Source organism: Schistocerca cancellata, chromosome 2 (assembly GCF_023864275.1).
Source record: "Schistocerca cancellata isolate TAMUIC-IGC-003103 chromosome 2, iqSchCanc2.1, whole genome shotgun sequence".
Classification (NCBI taxonomy): domain Eukaryota; kingdom Metazoa; phylum Arthropoda; class Insecta; order Orthoptera; family Acrididae; genus Schistocerca; species Schistocerca cancellata.
Genome location: NC_064627.1, coordinates 225,664,145 through 225,682,018, shown reverse-complemented (window position 1 = coordinate 225,682,018; position 17,874 = coordinate 225,664,145). Strand labels below are relative to the sequence as shown.

At 41.8% G+C, this 17,874-nt stretch overlaps 1 protein-coding gene across 1 annotated transcript in view; it reads right to left on the bottom strand.

The window, feature by feature from the left end:
• Positions 1–17,874, bottom strand: part of LOC126161553 (elongator complex protein 3) — a 91,726-nt gene that overhangs the window by 8,277 nt on the left and 65,575 nt on the right. Inside the window, exons 7-9 of the mRNA XM_049917487.1 lie at positions 8,181–8,313; positions 7,972–8,099; positions 2,915–3,096 (exon numbers count right to left, since the gene is read on the bottom strand). Coding sequence (XP_049773444.1) covers positions 2,915–3,096; positions 7,972–8,099; positions 8,181–8,313 — 443 coding nt within the window. The remainder of the gene's footprint in view (positions 1–2,914; positions 3,097–7,971; positions 8,100–8,180; positions 8,314–17,874) is intronic.

Here is a 17,874-nt window from a genome sequence, read left to right as displayed (position 1 = left end):
AAATCCATGGAGAAGAAATAAAAACTTTGAGGTTCGCCGATGACATTGCAATTCTGTCAGAGACAGCAAAGGACTTGGAAGAGCAGTTGAACAGAATGGATGGTGTCTTGAAGGGAGGATATAAGATGAACATCAACAAAAGCAAAACGAGGATAATGGAATATAGTCGAATCAAGTCAGGTGATGTTGAGAGTATTAGATTAGGAAATGAGACACTTAAAAGTAGCAAAGGAGTTTTGCTATTTGGGAAGCAAAATAACTGATGATGGTCGAAGTAGAGAGGATATAAAATGTTGACTGGCAATGGCAAGGAAAGCGTTTCTGAAGAATAGAAATTTGTTAACATCGAGTATAGATTTAAGTGTCAAGAAGTCATTTCTGAAAGTGTTTGTATGGAGTGTAGCCATGTATGGAAGTGAAACATGGACGGTAAATAGTTTGGACAAGAAGAGAATAGAAGCTTTCTAAATTTGGTGATACAGAAGAATGCTGAAGATTAGATGGGTAGATCACATAACTAATGAGGAAGTATTGAATAGGATTGGGGAGAAGAGAAGTTTGTGGCACAACTTGACCAGAAGAAGGGATCGGTTGGTAGGACATGTTCTGAGGCATCAAGGGATCACCAATTTAGTATTGGAGGGCAGCGTGGAGGGTAAAAATCGTAGAGGGAGACCAAGAGATGAATACACTAAGCAGATTCAGAAGGATGTAGGTTGCAGTAGGTACTGGGAGATGAAGCAGCTTGCACAGGATAGAGTAGCATGGAGAGCTGCATCAAACCAGTCTCAGGACTGAAGACCACAACAACAACAACAACAACAACAACAACAACAATCCTACTCCTAATGATCCAACTCCCCAAGACACTATCCAAATTGAACCCTGCCTGGAACAGTTCCGTCCTCCGTCACAGCGGGACCCACCTCCTCTTCCTCAAAATCACCCTCTCCAAACCTTCCAGGAATTTCTCACTTCCAGCCCTGCCTCTCAGTCCTTCTTAAAAAACCTTAATCTTACTCCCATCACCACCACTGCTGAAGCCCAGGCTATCCGTGATCTGAAGGCTGACCGATCCATCGTCATCCTTCTGGCGGACAAGGGTTCCACGACCGTGGTACTTGATCGTCGGGAGTATGTGGCTGAGGGACTGCGTCAGCTATCAGACACCACCACATACAAAGTTTGCCAAGGTAATCCCATTCCTGATGTCCAGGCAGAGCTTCAAGGAATCCTCAGAACCTTAGATCCCTTACAAAACCTTTCACCTGACTCCATCGACCTCCTGACCCCACCGACACTCTGCACCCCTACCTTCTACCTTCTTCCTAAAATTCACAAACCCAATCATCCCGGCCGCCCCACTGTAGCTGGTTAGCAAGCCCCACAGAACGTATCTCTGCCTACGTAGATCAACACCTTCAACCCATTACATGCAGTCTCCCATCCTTCATCAAAGACACCAACCACTTTCTTGAACGCCTGGAATCCTTACCCAATCTGTTACCCCCAGAAACCATCCTTGTAACCATTGATGCCACTTCCTTAGAAAATACGTTAGTGTTACAAAGTGCATCGAGATATTCCGAAAGTAATGTGGATTTTTAGAGTGATCATTCATTCTACCAGCCACCAGACCTGGCGAAAAATCTCTCAACAAATCAGATGTTGGAGGTAAGCACATATAAGAAGTATTGTTATCATGTAATGGAATTCTGAATGACTCGCTTTTACCTAGAACAACTTTGCTGGAGATCTGACACAGATTTTTCTTTCATAAGTCAAGAGTAAAATAAGATGACAGACATCTTCATGCCTCAGGCATGGATGGCTGTCAGAAGCATAAACCTTTCACAGTACAAGACATAACTGGCAAGTTTCTGGATTTTGAAAACCTATCAGATAACTACAAAAACTACCAAATTGTTTTCGGAGGGGGCACAAAGAGATCACAAATGCGAAAAATTAAATTTTTCAAGAGCTCAAGCCTTGTGCATTACAATGATGACTACACAGGAAAGTAAACAGTAATTGACCTCAAACCTAATGAAACAGATTTGCATGCGTTTCTGCTAAGTATCCGAAATTACATATCTGTTCAGACTAGGGCAACCAAGCCAATACCATATAAAAGATGCACGACATTAAAAAAAAAAATCTTAAATTTGTTCCTCCTGTTCATCTGTTGTACTTGTCAATTCCCCATGTACCCAGAATAGGAAAGGGCAAAGAGGCCCAGGATGATGAAAATATGCATGTTACCCTCCCTATTTGGGGTTGGACCTTCTTAGATCTTCAGTGTCTCAATGTGATGCAACTGTAATTCATTATTTGTTTACCAAAGTCATGAAGGTGATTTGCTTGGTGCAGAAACAAAACTTTGAATAGCTTTTTATATTTATTCTAACATATTAGTCAACACTTCGCTAAAGATTAAACCATAAAAAATGACCCGGTTCCTTAAAACAAATATAAACACATTTCCCTACTCAAAATAATGAGAATGCCACTTGTGTGTGTGTGTGTGTGTGTGTGTGTGTGTGTGTGTGTGTGTGTGTGTATGTGTGGGCGGGCAGGCGGGCGTGAGCACGTGCACTAGCACACATGTGTAGCGCACACGTTTTCTGTTCTTCCACAACATTTTTGTATCACTGTCTTTATTCTGGCTTTTCTCCTTTCCTTTGGCATCCAAATCATTTAGTGTATGATTCTTCTCATTCATGATTAGCACGAGACTACACAAGAAACACATTTCTTACAGATGACACAATAAGGAAGTCTAGAATTCAAGTGATCAAATTTCACATAACCCACTCAATATTATTCAATAGTTTATTTTCAACTCTATCACAGTTTCCTGCATCACATTTCCTGCTCTATGCACTTAATTATACCATTTCAATTTAAGAGATACCTGATATTACTGCTATTTTAACAGATCCATGCTCCTCCTTAGCAATCCTTTCAGCTTCTTCCATAAGTAACATTCCAAATCCTTGATGCTGGAACTTTGTAGGATCACGTGCGTTCACTGGTACTACACTACCATAAACATGAAGTTCACGAACTATTGAAACTCCACCCTTAAGTTCAGACCTGTAATTGAAAATTACTTCATTAAGTAACAATCGTAATATTAATATAATAGAGGGAATCATTCCACGTGGGAAAAATATATCTAAAAACAAAGATGATGAGACTTACCAAACAAAAGCGCTGGCAGGTCGATAGACACACAAACAAACACAAACATACACACAAAATTCGAGCTTTCGCAACCCCTGGTTGCTTCGTCAGGAAAGAGGGGAGGAGAGGGAAAGATGAAAGGATGTGGGTTTTAAGGGAGAGGGTAAGGAGTCATTCCAATCCCGGGAGCGGAAAGACTTACCTTAGGGGGAAAAAAGGACGGGTACACACACACACACACACACACACACACACACACACACACACACACACATATATACAGACACAAGCAGACATATACAGAGGCAAAGAGTTTGGGCAGAGATGTCAGTCGAGGCGGAAGTGCAGAGGCAAAGATGTTGTTGAATGACAGGTTGGGTATGAGTGGCGGCGACATGAAATTAGCGGAGATTGAGGCCTGGTGGATAACGGGAAGAGAGGATATATTGAAGAGCAAGTTCCCATCTCCGGACTTCGGATAGGTTGGTGTTAGTGAGAAGTATCCAGATAACCCGGACGGTGTAACACTGTGCCAAGATGTGCTGGCCGTGCACCAAGGCATGTTTAGCCACAGGGTGATCCTCATTACCAACAAACGCTGTCTGCCTGTGTCCATTCATGCAAATGGACAGTTTGTTGCTGGTCATTCCCACATAGAATGCGTCACAGTGTAGGCAGGTCAGTTGGTAAATCACGTGGGTGCTTTCACACGTGGCTCTGCCTTTGATCGTGTACACCTTCCGGGTTACAGGACTGGAGTAGGTGGTGGTGGGAGGGTGCATGGGACAGGTTTTACACCGGGGGCGGTTACAAGGGTAGGAGCCAGAGGGTAGGGAAGGTGGTTTTGGGATTTCATAGGGGTGAACTAAGAGGTTACGAAGGTTAGGTGGATGGCGGAAAGACACTCTTGGTGGAGTGGGGAGGATTTCATAAAGGATGGATCTCATTTCAGGGCAAGATTTGAGGAAGTTGTATCCCTGCTGGAGAGCCACATTCAGAGTCTGATCCAGTCCCGGAAAGTATCCTGTCACAAGTGGGGCACTTTTGTGGGTGGTTCTGGGTTTGAGAGGATGAGGAAGTGGCTCTGGTTATTTGCTTCTGTACCAGGTCGGGAGGGTAGTTGCGGGATGCGAAAGCTGTTGTCAGGTTGTTGGTGTAATGGTTCAGGGATTCCGGGCTGGAGCAGATTTGTTTGCCACGAAGGCCTAGGCTGTAGGGAAGGGACTGTTTGATGGGGAATGGGTGGCAGCTGTCATAATGGAGGTATTGTTGCTTGTTGGTGGGTTTGATGTGGACGGACGTGTGAAGCTGGCCATTGGACAGGTGGAGGTCAACATCAAGGAAAGTGGCATGGGATTTGGAGTAGGACCAGGTGAATCTGATGGAACCAAAGGAGTTGAGGTTGGAGAGGAAATTCTGGAGTTCTTCTTCACTGTGAGTCCAGATCATGAAGATGTCATCAATAAATCTGTACCAAACTTTGGGTTGGCAGGCCTGGGTAACCAAGCTGGCTTCCTCTAAGAGACCCATGAATAGGTTGGCGTACGAGGGGGCCATCCTGGTACCCATGGTTGTTCCCTTTAATTGTTGGTATGTCTGGCCTTCAAAAGTGAAGAAGTTGTGGGTCAGGATGAAGCTGGCTAAGGTAATGAGGAAAGAGGTTTTAGGTAGGGTGGCAGGTGATTGGCATGAAAGGAAGTGCTCCATCGCAGCGAGGCCCTGGACGTGCGGCATATTTGTGTATAAGGAAGTGGCATCAATGGTTACAAGGATGGTTTCCGGGGGTAACAGATTGGGTAAGGATTCCAAGCGTTCGAGAAAGAGGTTGGTGTCTTTGATGAAGGATGGGAGACTGCATGTAATGGGTTGAAGGTGTTGATCTACGTAGGCAGAGATACGTTCTGTGGGGGCTTGCTAACCAGCTACAATGGGGCGGCCGGGATGATTGGGTTTGTGAATTTTAGGAAGAAGGTAGAAGGTAGGGGTGCGGGGTGTCGGTGGGGTCAGGAGGTTGATGGAGTCAGGTGAAAGGTTTTGTAGGGGGCCTAAGGTTCTGAGGATTCCTTGAAGCTCCGCCTGGACATCAGGAATGGGATTACCTTGGCAAACTTTGTATGTGGTGTTGTCTGAAATCTGACGCAGTCCCTCAGCCACATACTCCCGACGATCAAGTACCACGGTCATGGAACCCTTGTCCGCCGGAAGGATGACTATGGATCGGTCAGCCTTCAGATCACGGATAGCCTGGGCTTCAGCAGTGGTGGTGATGGGAGTAGGATTAAGGTTTTTTAAGAAGGATTGAGAGGCAACGCTGGAGGTCAGAAATTCCTGGAAGGTTTGGAGAGGGTGATTTTGAGGAAGAGGAGGTGGGTCCCGCTGTGACGGAGGACGGAACTGTTCCAGGCAGGGTTCAATTTGGATAGTGTCTTGGGGAGTTGGATCATTAGGAGTAGGATTAGGATCATTTTTCTTCGTGGAAAAGTGATATTTCCAGCAGAGAGTACGAGTGTAGGACAGTAAATCTTTGACGAGGGCTGTTTGGTTGAATCTGGGAGTGGGGCTGAAGGTGAGGCCTTTGGATAGGACAGAGGTTTGGGATTGGGAGAGAGGTTTGGAGGAAAGGTTAACTACTGAATTAGGGTGTTGTGGCTCCAGATTGTGTTGATTGGAATTTTGACGTTTTGGAGGGAGTGGAGCTGGAAGTGGGAGATTGAGTAGATGGGAGAGACTGGGTTTGTGTGCAATGAGAGGAGGTTGAGGTTTGCTGGAAAGGTTGTGAAGGGTGAATGAGTTGCCTTTCCGGAGGTGGGAAACCAGGAGATTGGATAGTTTTTTGAGGTGAAGGGTGATATGCTGTTCTAATTTGCGGTTGGCCTCTAGGAGGATGCTCTGAACAGCCGGTGTGGATGTGGGAGAGGAAAGATTGACGACTTTTATTAAGGATAGGAGTTGACGGGTGTGTTCATTGGCTGAGTTAATGTGTAGGTGAAGGATTAGGTGGGTGAGGGCAATGGATTGTTCAGTTTGGAACTGGTATAGGGACTGATGGAAAGAAGGGTTGCAGCCAGATTACATATGTATATGGTTATAATAGAAGGAAACATTCCACGTAGGAAAAATATACCTAAAAACAAAGATGATGTGACTTACCAAATGAAAGTGCTGGCAGGTCGACAGACACACAAACGAACACAAACATACACACAAAATTCAAGCTTTCGCAACAAACTGTTGCCTCATCAGGAAAGAGGAAAGGAGAGGGAAAGACGAAAGGATGTGGGTTTTAAGGGAGAGGGTAAGGAGTCATTCCAGTCCCGGGAGCGGAAAGACTTACCTTAGGGGGAAAAAAGGACAGGTATACACCTGCGCGCGCACACACACACACACACACACACACACACACACACACACACACACACACACATATCTCCATCCGTACATACACAGACACAAGCAGACATGTGTAAAGGCAAAAACCCACATCATTTCGTCTTTCCCTCTCCTTCCCTCTTTCTTGATGAAGCAACCGATTGTTGCAAAAGCTTGAAAAAAAATGGTTCAAATGGCTCTGAGCACTATGTGCCTCAACATCTTAGGTCATAAGTCCCCTAGAACTTAGAACTACTTAAACCTAACTAACCTAAGGATACCACACACACCCATGCCCGAGGCAGGATTCGAACCTGCGACCGTAGCAGTCCCGCGGTTCCGGACTGCAGCGCCAGAACCGCTAGACCACCGCGGCCGGCGAAAGCTTGAATTTTGTGTGTATGTTTGTGTGTCTATCGACCTGCCAGCACTTTCGTTTGGTAAGTCAGATCATCTTTGATTTTAGATATATTTTTCCCACATGGAATGTTTCCCTCTATTTTATATATATATATATATAGTTATAATAGAAGGAAACATTCCACGAACGAAAAATATATCTAAAAACAAAGATGATGTGACTTACCAAATGAAAGTGCTGGCAGGTCGACAGACACACAAACGAACACAAACATACACACAAAATTCAAGCTTTCGCAACAAACTGTTGCCTCATCAGGAAAGAGGGAAGGAGAGGGAAAGACGAAAGGATGTGGGTTTTAAGGGAGAGGGTAAGGAGTCATTCCAGTCCCGGGAGCGGAAAGACTTACCTTATGTGTGTGTGTGCGAGTGTGTACCCGTCCTTTTTTCCCCCTAAGGTAAGTCTTTCCGCTCCCGGGACTGGAATGACTCCTTACCCTCTCCCTTAAAACCCACATCCTTTCGTCTTTCCCTCTCCTTCCCTCTTTCCTGATGAGGCAACAGTTTGTTGCGAAAGCTTGAATTTTGTGTGTATGTTTGTGTTCGTTTGTGTGTCTGTCGACCTGCCAGCACTTTCATTTGGTAAGTCACATCATCTTTGTTTTTATATATATATATATATATATATATATGATAGAGGGAAACATTCCACGTGGGAAAAATATATATATATTTTTTTTTTTTTTATATAACAGTTTTATATAACAGTTTTTATATATATATATATATATTTTAGTTAGGGTGGGCAGTAAGAGTACAGCTTAAATTGCTTTGAGTGAAACAATGACCTTTATATTCTGGAATGTCCAAATATTTACCTGTTCTCCTACACCCCCCCCCCCCTCCCACAAAAGAAACATGATGCAGTTTCCCACGGTGCAGTTAGGCTGGGACCCAAGAGCACAGCTTAAATTGCAGCAGCCTAATATTTGTGACAATTCATACAATAATTTTCCTGCTGCATTGTGAATGAAGAAGAAATAAAAATTCCATTACCTAAATGTTTCCTCTGAGCACTTTCGCAAGCGAAGAAGACCAACAAGGATATCTTGCTCAGGATCTTCATAGGACAGAAATGTTTCCCAGCCACCATTTGCAACATAATCTCTTCTAATCAGTTCTACCTGAAAATAAGATCAGGAAGTGATAAACACTACTGCAGAAAAACATGAGAATAAGTACACAAATCCAGATTAAAAATTTACCTCATAGGGTCGAACTTTGTGATGAATTTCTTGTATCCCAACCTCTCTTGTTCTAACGTCTCGACAACTAGTACCTAGATCCTTCATTCTCGCTAAAGCCAGTTCTCTCAAATTCCCATGTTCAACTCCAGAGCTGCAATTAGATAAATGCCCTTTGGGAAAACACATATTTGTCATACAAAAAAGATACTGCACACCAAGTGGCAGTGGGAGATAACACATATAAAAGTTAAGAAAATGTGCAAGCTTTTGGAGCCAGTGGCTCATTCTTCTGGTAGAAGGATTAAAGGGGACAGAAGAGCAATGCAGGAAAAGGACTGGTGAGATATAGGAAACGGGTAGAGTTGTGTAAAAGTTTCCTGGAATCTTGGGTCATGGGAGGCTTACCAGATGGGATAAAGGTAACTAAATTTTTATTTATTTTTGCTTGCTTCATCATTCAAATCTGCTGAACATTGACATTTCCTTCTCATCCTTTCTAGTAAGTCTCCCCTGACCTGGTGTTGTGGGCAACTTTTATGTACTCTCACCATTTCTTAAATCTCACCAAACCTTTTCCATCATTTCTTTTCTTCCCCTTCAACCCTTCTACCAGAAAAGGAAGCCACTGGCTTCGAAAGCTTGCACATTTAATTAACCTTTATACATGTTTTTTTGTGCTGGTGCTGCTGCTTGGTGAGTAGACTTTTTTCTCTATACTATTATATTTTAAATAGTTGATTATTTTTGTTGATATAAAGATACTATTGTCAATTAGATCATTCAGGTTTATTCAAGTACTTGGAACTCCAGAAATCTAGACTATTTATATTTCATATCATCGTATATCAATACACAAAATATTTAGTTTAACAGATATGGTACATTTAAATTACACAACACAAGTGTCACTAAACAATGCTCATTTTTAAACACCTAACCAGAAAATCTGTTTTCAAAATAACCAAATATCTTGACTGAACAATGGGCAAGTCGGCAAATTGCCACAGAATCATCAGAAATGGCAATCAGTGAGGAACGTCAGTGTTTTCATGTGGGATGTTGTAATATCACTTATACAAGCAATGATTCTGGCCACTTCTGCAGATAGTGATTGCCACTACTGCTGCACAGTGCTAGAAAAAGAGCAGTTTATCTCAGAATTTGCAGCTGATTTGATAGTGACGCAAGAGGATTTAGACTTTTTCATGCTGCAGTCTGCTGTACTAATGCTGGGTCTAGACTAGAAGGCTGGACAACAGTCATCCCTTCCAAATCGGTGAAAAGTCCAGAGAACTGAAAGTTCTGCTTTAGTCTAGCTGTCCGCAATAGCCTCGAAGCTAAGAATATTTAGGACAAAAACATTCTGACATTTCAAAGACTTCTGAAGCAATCAGAAAGTATGAAAGCTATGTGTAAGAAGGCAAATTTTAAGAAGACCAAAAATGTCTTCTAGCTGGGTGGTAGCCATGAGAGAGGGGAAACTGGTTCAGCCAAGTGCAGGTCTCCATGATGTCACCTGTGATTTAGACTCTTTGGGTATGGATACTGGAAATGAAGACCATATAGCAATAGAGGGAAGTGCAAGTAACAGCTTGGACCACAACCTTAATTATATAAGCGACAATGACTGATCAAAACAGTATCCTTCCTATACAAGCGATTTCCAATGTGTTCACTTCGCCTTTGTAAAAGCATCTGAAAGACAGAGCTGCATAATAAATATAGTGACAGCAGATTGTACAAAGCCAAAGATATTACGGAAAATGGATTCAGAGTCTTTCATCAGAATATCAGAGAGCTTTTTTAGAAAAAAAAAAAAAAGTCATATCCAGTCAGAAAAATGAAAACAGAAATTGGCAACACTGTTGTTTGAGAAGCAACTAAAAGAGCTGAAACAAATAAGCGGCCAAGTCAGCAAGTCAGGTTGGAATCCCAATTCGGTTTTACAGAGAGTATTCTTCAGCATTGGCCCCTTACTTAGCTTGCATTTAGCATCTCCCACCCAGCCCAAGTCCCAAGTGATTAGAAAAAAAGAACAGGTGACTCCTGTATATAGGAAGTACAGACCTGCAAAGTACAAACCTTTATCAGTTTGGTGCAGAATTATTGAGCATATGCCAAGTTGAAATACAATAAATTTCCCTGAGACAGAAAAGTTTCTGCCCACAATTCAGTAGGGATTTAGAGAGAATTGTACATTCAAAGCTCAGCTTACCGTTTTCTCACACAAAATCCCAAGAACAATATTGTGAAAAGGGCAGTTGCTACTCGCCATATGGCGGAGATGCTGAGTCGCAAATAGGCACAACAAAAAGACTGTCGCAAATATAGCGTTCGGCCAGTAATGCCTTCGTCAAGATTAGATGACACACACACACACACACACACACACACACACACACACACACACAACTCAAAGCACATGAATGCCAAGAGAACCACGGATAAAGCACAATAGGCAGGTTCAACATTCCTAGCTTTCCAGAAAGTGACTGAGACAGTGCCCCACTGCTGACTGTCCACTAAGGTCTCGAGCACATAGAATGGGTTCTTTGATATGTGAGCAGATCAAAGGCTCTTTAAGTCATAGAACCCAGTAGGCTGTCTTGGATGGCAAGTCCTCATCAGAGACAAGGGCATGTTCAAGAGTTCACCAATGAGGCGTGATAGAATGCTCTTTTTCTCCAAGAACACACACAATCTGATAGATAGGTCGAGCAGCAATCTGCGACTGTTTGCTGATGACACTAAAGTGTATGCGAAAGTATCACTGTTGTTTGACTGCTGGAGAAGACAGGACGACTTGGGACAGAATTTCTCTTCGGTGTCATGAATGACAGCTTGCCTAAATGTCGAAAAATGTAAAGGCAGACGCGTGGGGAAAACAATCCTGTAATGTTTGAATATAGTATCAATGGTGTGCTCCTTGACACAGTCGCATCGATTAAATATCTATGTGGAACACTGTAAAGCCATATGAAATGGAATGAGCATGTAAGGTCGATAGCAGAGAAGGTGAATGGATGTCACTGGTTTATTGGGAGAATTCTAGGACAGTGTAGCTCATCTAAGGAGGAGACCACATATAGAGCACTAATGCAACCAGTTCTAGAGTACACTAGTGTTTGGGATCCCCATTCCATCTGATTAAAGAACCACTTGGAACTGAATCAAGGGTGTACTGCTAGTAGTTTCACTCAACAAGCAAGCAAGTATTATGGAACTGCTCTGTGATCTCAAATTGGAGTCCTTGGCAGAAGAAGGTGTTCTTTTTGTGAAGCACTATTGAGGAAGATTAGATAACTGACACTTGTGGCTAACTGCAGAAGGATTCTAATGCCAGCAACTTGCATCTCACATAAGGACAGTGAAGATAAGGGAAATCAGGACTCATTCATAAGATATGTAGACAATCATCTTTCCTTCGCCTCATATATGAGTGGGATAGGAAACGGAATGACTAGTAGTGGTACGAGGTACCCTTCACTGTGCACCTTATGGTGGCTTGCAGAGTATGTATGTAGATGTAGAAATGAAACAGTACATGGGATTTGAGAACACTTGTGCATAATACAAAGTCACATGGAAATCACTGAAAACTGTGCACTCATCCTGTTGGATACAAGCTAGTATCGTATATCACAAAACAAACAAGAAGAAAGGGGGCATGACTAAATACATATAAAAAAGGTGTTAAGTACCAGGCCATTCAGGTTAACGAATACTGTACTGAACACTTACTTTCAATGCAATGCCACAATAATGAAACAGAAAACACACAAACTTGCAGTATTGACAGTTTACAGGCCACTGGCAGGAAGTATCTTAAGCTTCATAAAGCAGAATAGTTTTAAGCAGGTTCTGCAGGTGTAGCAGGAAAATCATTGTTTGTGGAGACCTGTAAATTTGATTTGCTACCAGATAATACTGTTCGAGGATGGGTTATTTTCTACAGAAAAATTCCTTATTGGATTGAAAGAATAGTGCAACAGCTGCTGACATTTGCTTGTAGATCCAGTACCTTGCAGTCATTTAGGCGTAAAACAGAAGAATTAATGGTTTGTCTGACCATGGCAGTCAATGATAACATCAAAATTTAATGGTACAATTGTAGAAGAAATGTATTGTATTGCAGAATCACAAACAATGACTCACACTTAGTTTATAGAGAGAAATTGTGGAATGATAGTACAGGTGTAATTTATAACGTAGACAGTATTAATGAAAAATTTAACTTTCTTAAACATAATTCCACAGCACTTTGTCTTGTTTTCCCCTAAAATAAATAAGAGCAAAATTGAACAACAGCGAAGATAAATGGTAGATACCTCCTGGGATTTAAGTGTCATGTGGTAGGGGGAGAGAGTTCTACATAATTCACAGAATAAACTGTGGTCAAGATTAGAAATTACAGCACCCTCAGTGATGTAAAATCATTGACTCTGTCATTAAAAAACCAAAACCCAAGTAATAAGCACAAAAAATAAAACACTCCAAGAACAAGACCAAAAGTATTTAGAACATTATTAAACCAGGGAGCATGTCCTTAGATGAGAAAATGGGGAATGCTCATCAGCAGCTCCTGGCTGTTACATTGCATTAACAGTGTCTCAATAGATCACGAATACGACATAATGATGTGGAACGTGTCAATTTAACATAAATTTTCTTAACATGATTGTTTTTTAATTTTTATTTATTTTTTTCAATTACTACTTCATATCTAGAAATTCATTTATTGAGTAGGAGTTGTCATTCAGAAATTCTTTTAATTTGTTTTTAAATAATAATTGGCTCTTTGTCTGTCTTTTAACGCTACTTGGTAAATGACCAAAGATTCTGTGGCAGCATAACTCAACCTTTTCTGTGACAAAGTCAGATTTAACCAAGAATAGCGAAGATCATACTTTCTTCTAGAGTTGAAGTTATGCACTTTGCTGTTATTTTTGAATTAGAATGGCTTATTAATAATAAATTTAGTAAGTGACTATGTTGTTGTTGTTGTTGTTGTTGTGGTCTTCAGTCCTGAGACTGGTTTGATGCAGCTCTCCATGCTACTCTATCCTGTGCAAGCTTCTTCATCTCCCAGTACCTACTGCAACCTACATCCTTCTGAATCTGCTTAGTGTATTCATCTCTTGGTCTCCCTCTACGATTTTTACCCTCCACGCTGCCCTCCAACGCTAAATTTGTGATCCCTTGATGCCTCAAAACATGTCCTACCAACCGATCCCTTCTTCTAGTCAAGTTGTGCCACAAACTTCTCTTCTCCCCAATCCTATTCAATACCTCCTCATTAGTTACGTGATCTACCCACCTTATCTTCAGCATTCTTCTGTAGCACCACATTTCGAAAGCTTCTATTCGATTCTTGTCCAAACTATTTACCATCCATGTTTCACTTCCATACATGGCTACACTCCATACAAATACTTCCAGATACGACTTCCTGACACTTAAATCTATACTCGATGTTAACAAATTTCTCTTCTTCAGAAACGATTTCCTTGCCATTGCACAGTCTACATTTTATATCCTCTCTACTTCGACCATCATTTTTACTCCCTAAATAGCAAAACTCCTTTACTACTTTAAGTGTCTCATTTCCTAATCTAATCCCCTCAGCATCACCCGATTTAATTTGACTACATTCCAATATCCTCGTTTTGCTTTTGTTGATGTTCATCTTATATCCTCCTTTCAAGACACTGTCGATTCCGTTCAACTGCTCTTCCAAGTCATTTGCTGTCTCTGACAGAATTACAATGTCATCGGCGAACCTCAAAGTTTTTACTTCTTCTCCATGAATTTTAATACCTACTCCGAATTTTTCTTTTGTTTCCTTTACTGCTTGCTCAATATACAGATTGAATAACATCGGGGAGAGGCTACAACCCTGTCTTACTCCCTTCCCAACCACTGCTTCCCTTTCATGTCCCTCGACTCTTATAACTGCCATCTGCTTTCTGTACCAATTGCAAATAGCCTTTCGCTCCCTGTATTTTACCTCTGCCACCTTCAGAATTTGAAAGAGAGTATTCCAGTTAACGTTGTCAAAAGCTTTCTCTAAGTCTACAAATGCTAGAAACGTAGGTTTGCCTTTTCTTAATCTTTCTTCTAAGATAAGTCGTAAGGTTAGTATTGCCTCACGTGTTCCAACATTTCTATGGAATCCAAACTGATCTTCCCCGAGGTCCGCTTCTACCAGTTTTCCCATTCGTCTGTAAAGAATTCGCGTTAGTATTTTGCAGCTGTGACTTATTAAACTGATAGATCGGTAATTTTCACATCTGTCAACACCTGCTTTCTTTGGGATTGGAATTATTATATTCTTCTTGAAGTCTGAGGGTATTTCGCCTGTCTCATACATCTTGCTCACCAGATGGTAGAGTTTTGTCATGACTGGCTCTCCCAAGGTCATCAGTAGTTTTAATGGAATGTTGTCTACTCCCGGGCCCTTGTTTCGACTCAGGTCTTTCAGTGCTCTGTCAAACTCTTCACGAAGTATCTTATCTCCCATTTCATCTTCATCTACATCCTCTTCCATTTCCAGAATATTGTCCTCAAGTACTTCGCCCTTGAATAAACCCTCTATATACTCCTTCCACCTTTCTGCCTTCCCTTCTTTGCTTGATATCCATACAAGTGGTTCTCTTCTCTCCAAAGGTATCTTTAATTTTCCTGTAGGCAGTATCTATCTTACCCCTAGTGAGACAAGCCTCTACATCCTTACATTTGTCCTCTAGCCATCCCTGCTTAGCCATTTTGCACTTCCTGTCGATCTCATTTTTGAGACGTTTGTATTCCTTTTTGCCTGCTTCATTTACTGCATTTTTATATTTTCTCCTTTCATCAATTAAATTCAATATTTCTTCTGTTACCCAAGGATTTCTATTAGCCCTCGTCTTTTTACCTACTTGATCCTCTGCTGCCTTCACTACTTCATCCCTCAAAGCTACCCATTCTTCTTCTACTGTATTTCTTTCCCCCATTCCTGTCAATTCTTCCCTTATGCTCTCCCTGAAACTCTCTACAACCTCTGGTTCTTTCAGTTTATCCAGGTCCCATCTCCTTAAATTCCCACCTTTTTGCAGTTTCTTCAGTTTCAATCTGCAGTTCATAACCAATAGATTGTGGTCAGAATCCACATCTGCCCCAGGAAATGTCTTACAATTTAAAACCTGGTTCCTAAATCTCTGTCTTACCATTATATAATCTATCTGATACCTTTTAGTATCTCCAGGATTCTTCCAGGTATACAACCTTCTTTTATGATTCTTGAACCAAGTGTTAGCTATGATTAAGTTATGCTCTGTGCAAAATTCTACAAGGTGGCTTCTTCTTTCATTTCTTCCCCCCAATCCATATTCACCTACTATGTTTCCTTCTCTCCCTTTTCCTACTGACGAATTCCAGTCACCCATTACTATTAAATTTTCGTCTCCCTTCACTACCTGAATAATTTCTTTTATCTCGTCATACATTTCATCAATTTCTTCATCATCTGCAGAGCTAGTTGGCATATAAACTTGTACTACTGTAGTAGGCATGGGCTTTGTGTCTATGTGGGCCACAATGTAGAGCTATTGTAGAGCTGTGAAATCGCTTCAATCATTTGTAATAACCCTGTACAGACACAAGCAGACATATTAAAAGGCCTTTTATATATATATATATATATATATATATATGAATATAATAGAGGGAAACATTCCACGTGGGAAAAATATATTTAAAATGAAAGATGATGAGACTTACCCAACAAAAGCGCTGGCAGGTCGATAGACACACAAATAAACACAAACATACACACAAAACTCTAGCTTTCGCAACCAACGGTTGCCTCGTCAGGAAAGAGGGAAGGAGAAGGAAAGACAAAAGGATTGGGTTTTAAGGGAGAGGGTAAGGAGTCATTCCAATCCCGGGAGCGGAAAGACTTACCTTAGGGGGAAAAAAGGACAGGTTTACACTCGCACACACACACATATCCATCCACACATACACAGACACAAGCAGACATTTGTAAAGGCAAAGAGTTTGGGCAGAGATGTCAGTCGGGACGGAAATACAGAGGCAAAGATGATGTTGAAAGACAGGTGAGGTATGAGCGGCGGCAGATTGAAATTAGCGGAGATTGAGGCCTGGCGGATAGCGAGAAGAGAGGATATGCTGAAGGGCAAGTTCCCATCTCCGGAGTTCTGACAGGTTGGTGTTAGTGGGAAGTATCCAGATAACCCGGACGGTGTAACACTGTGCCAAGATGTGCTGGCCGTGCACCAAGGCATGTTTAGCCACAGGGTGATCCTCATTACCAACAAACACTGTCTGCCTGTGTCCATTCATGCGAATGGACAGTTTGTTGCTGGTCATTCCCACATAGAACGCTTCACAGTGTAGGCAGGTCAGTTGGTAAATCACGTGGGTGCTTTCACACGTGGCTCTGCCTTTGATCGTGTACACCTTCCGGGTTACAGGACTGGAATAGGTGGTGGTGGGAGGGTGCATGGGACAGGTTTTACACCGGGGGCGGTTACAGGGGTAGGAGCCAGAGGGTAGGGAAGGTGGTTTGGGGATTTCATAGGGATGAACTAAGAGGTTACGAAGGTTAGGTGGACGGCGGAAAGACACTCTTGGTGGAGTGGGGAGGATTTCATGAAGGATGGATCTCATTTCAGGGCAGGATTTGAGGAAGTCGTATCCCTGGTTATTAACCAGAGCCACTTCCTCATCTCCTCAAACCCGGAACCTTCCACAGAAGAACCCCAAAAGTGCCCCACTTGTGACAGGATACTTTCCGGGACTGGATCAGATCCTGAATGTGGCTCTCCAGCAGGGATTTGTGTGTCTATCGACCTGCCAGCGCTTTTGTTGGGTAAGTCTCATCATCTTTCTTTATATATATATATATATATATATATATATATATATATATATATATATATATATATAAAGAAAGATGATGAGACTTACCAAACAAAAGCGCTGGCAGGTCGATAGACACACAAACAAACACAAACATACACACAAAAATCTAGCTTTCGCAACCAACGGTTGCCTCGTCAGGAAAGAGGGAAGGAGAAGGGAAGACAAAAGGATATGGGTTTTTTGTCTTCCCTTCTCCTTCCCTCTTTCCTGACGAGGCAACCGTGTGTTGCGAAAGCTAGATTTTTGTGTGTATGTTTGTGTTTCTATCGACCTGCCAGCGCTTTTGTTTGGTAAGTCTCATCATCTTTCTTTTTAATTATATTTTTCCCACGTGGAATGTTTCCCTCTATTATATATATATATATATATATATATATATATATATATATATATATATATATATATATATAAGCAGAACACTGTCCTTGTCCTTTACTCTAACAACTACATCACTGAGTGCCTCATAAAAACTATCCATCTTATCTTGATCTGTCCCTTCACAATGTGAATATACTGACACAATCCTAATTTTCTTGCTAGACACTGTCAAATCTACCCACATCAGTCGTTCGTTTACATACCTTACTGCAGCTACGCTGGGTTCTACTTCTTTCCTGATGTAAAGCCCTACACCCCATTGTGCTATTCCTGCTTTGACTCCTGACAGGTAGACCTTGTATTCTCCCACTTACTCTTCTTTCTCACCCCTTACCCGAATGTCACTAACAGCTAAAACGTCCAGCCCCATCTTACTTGCAGCCTCTGCCAGCTCTACCTTCTTCGCAGA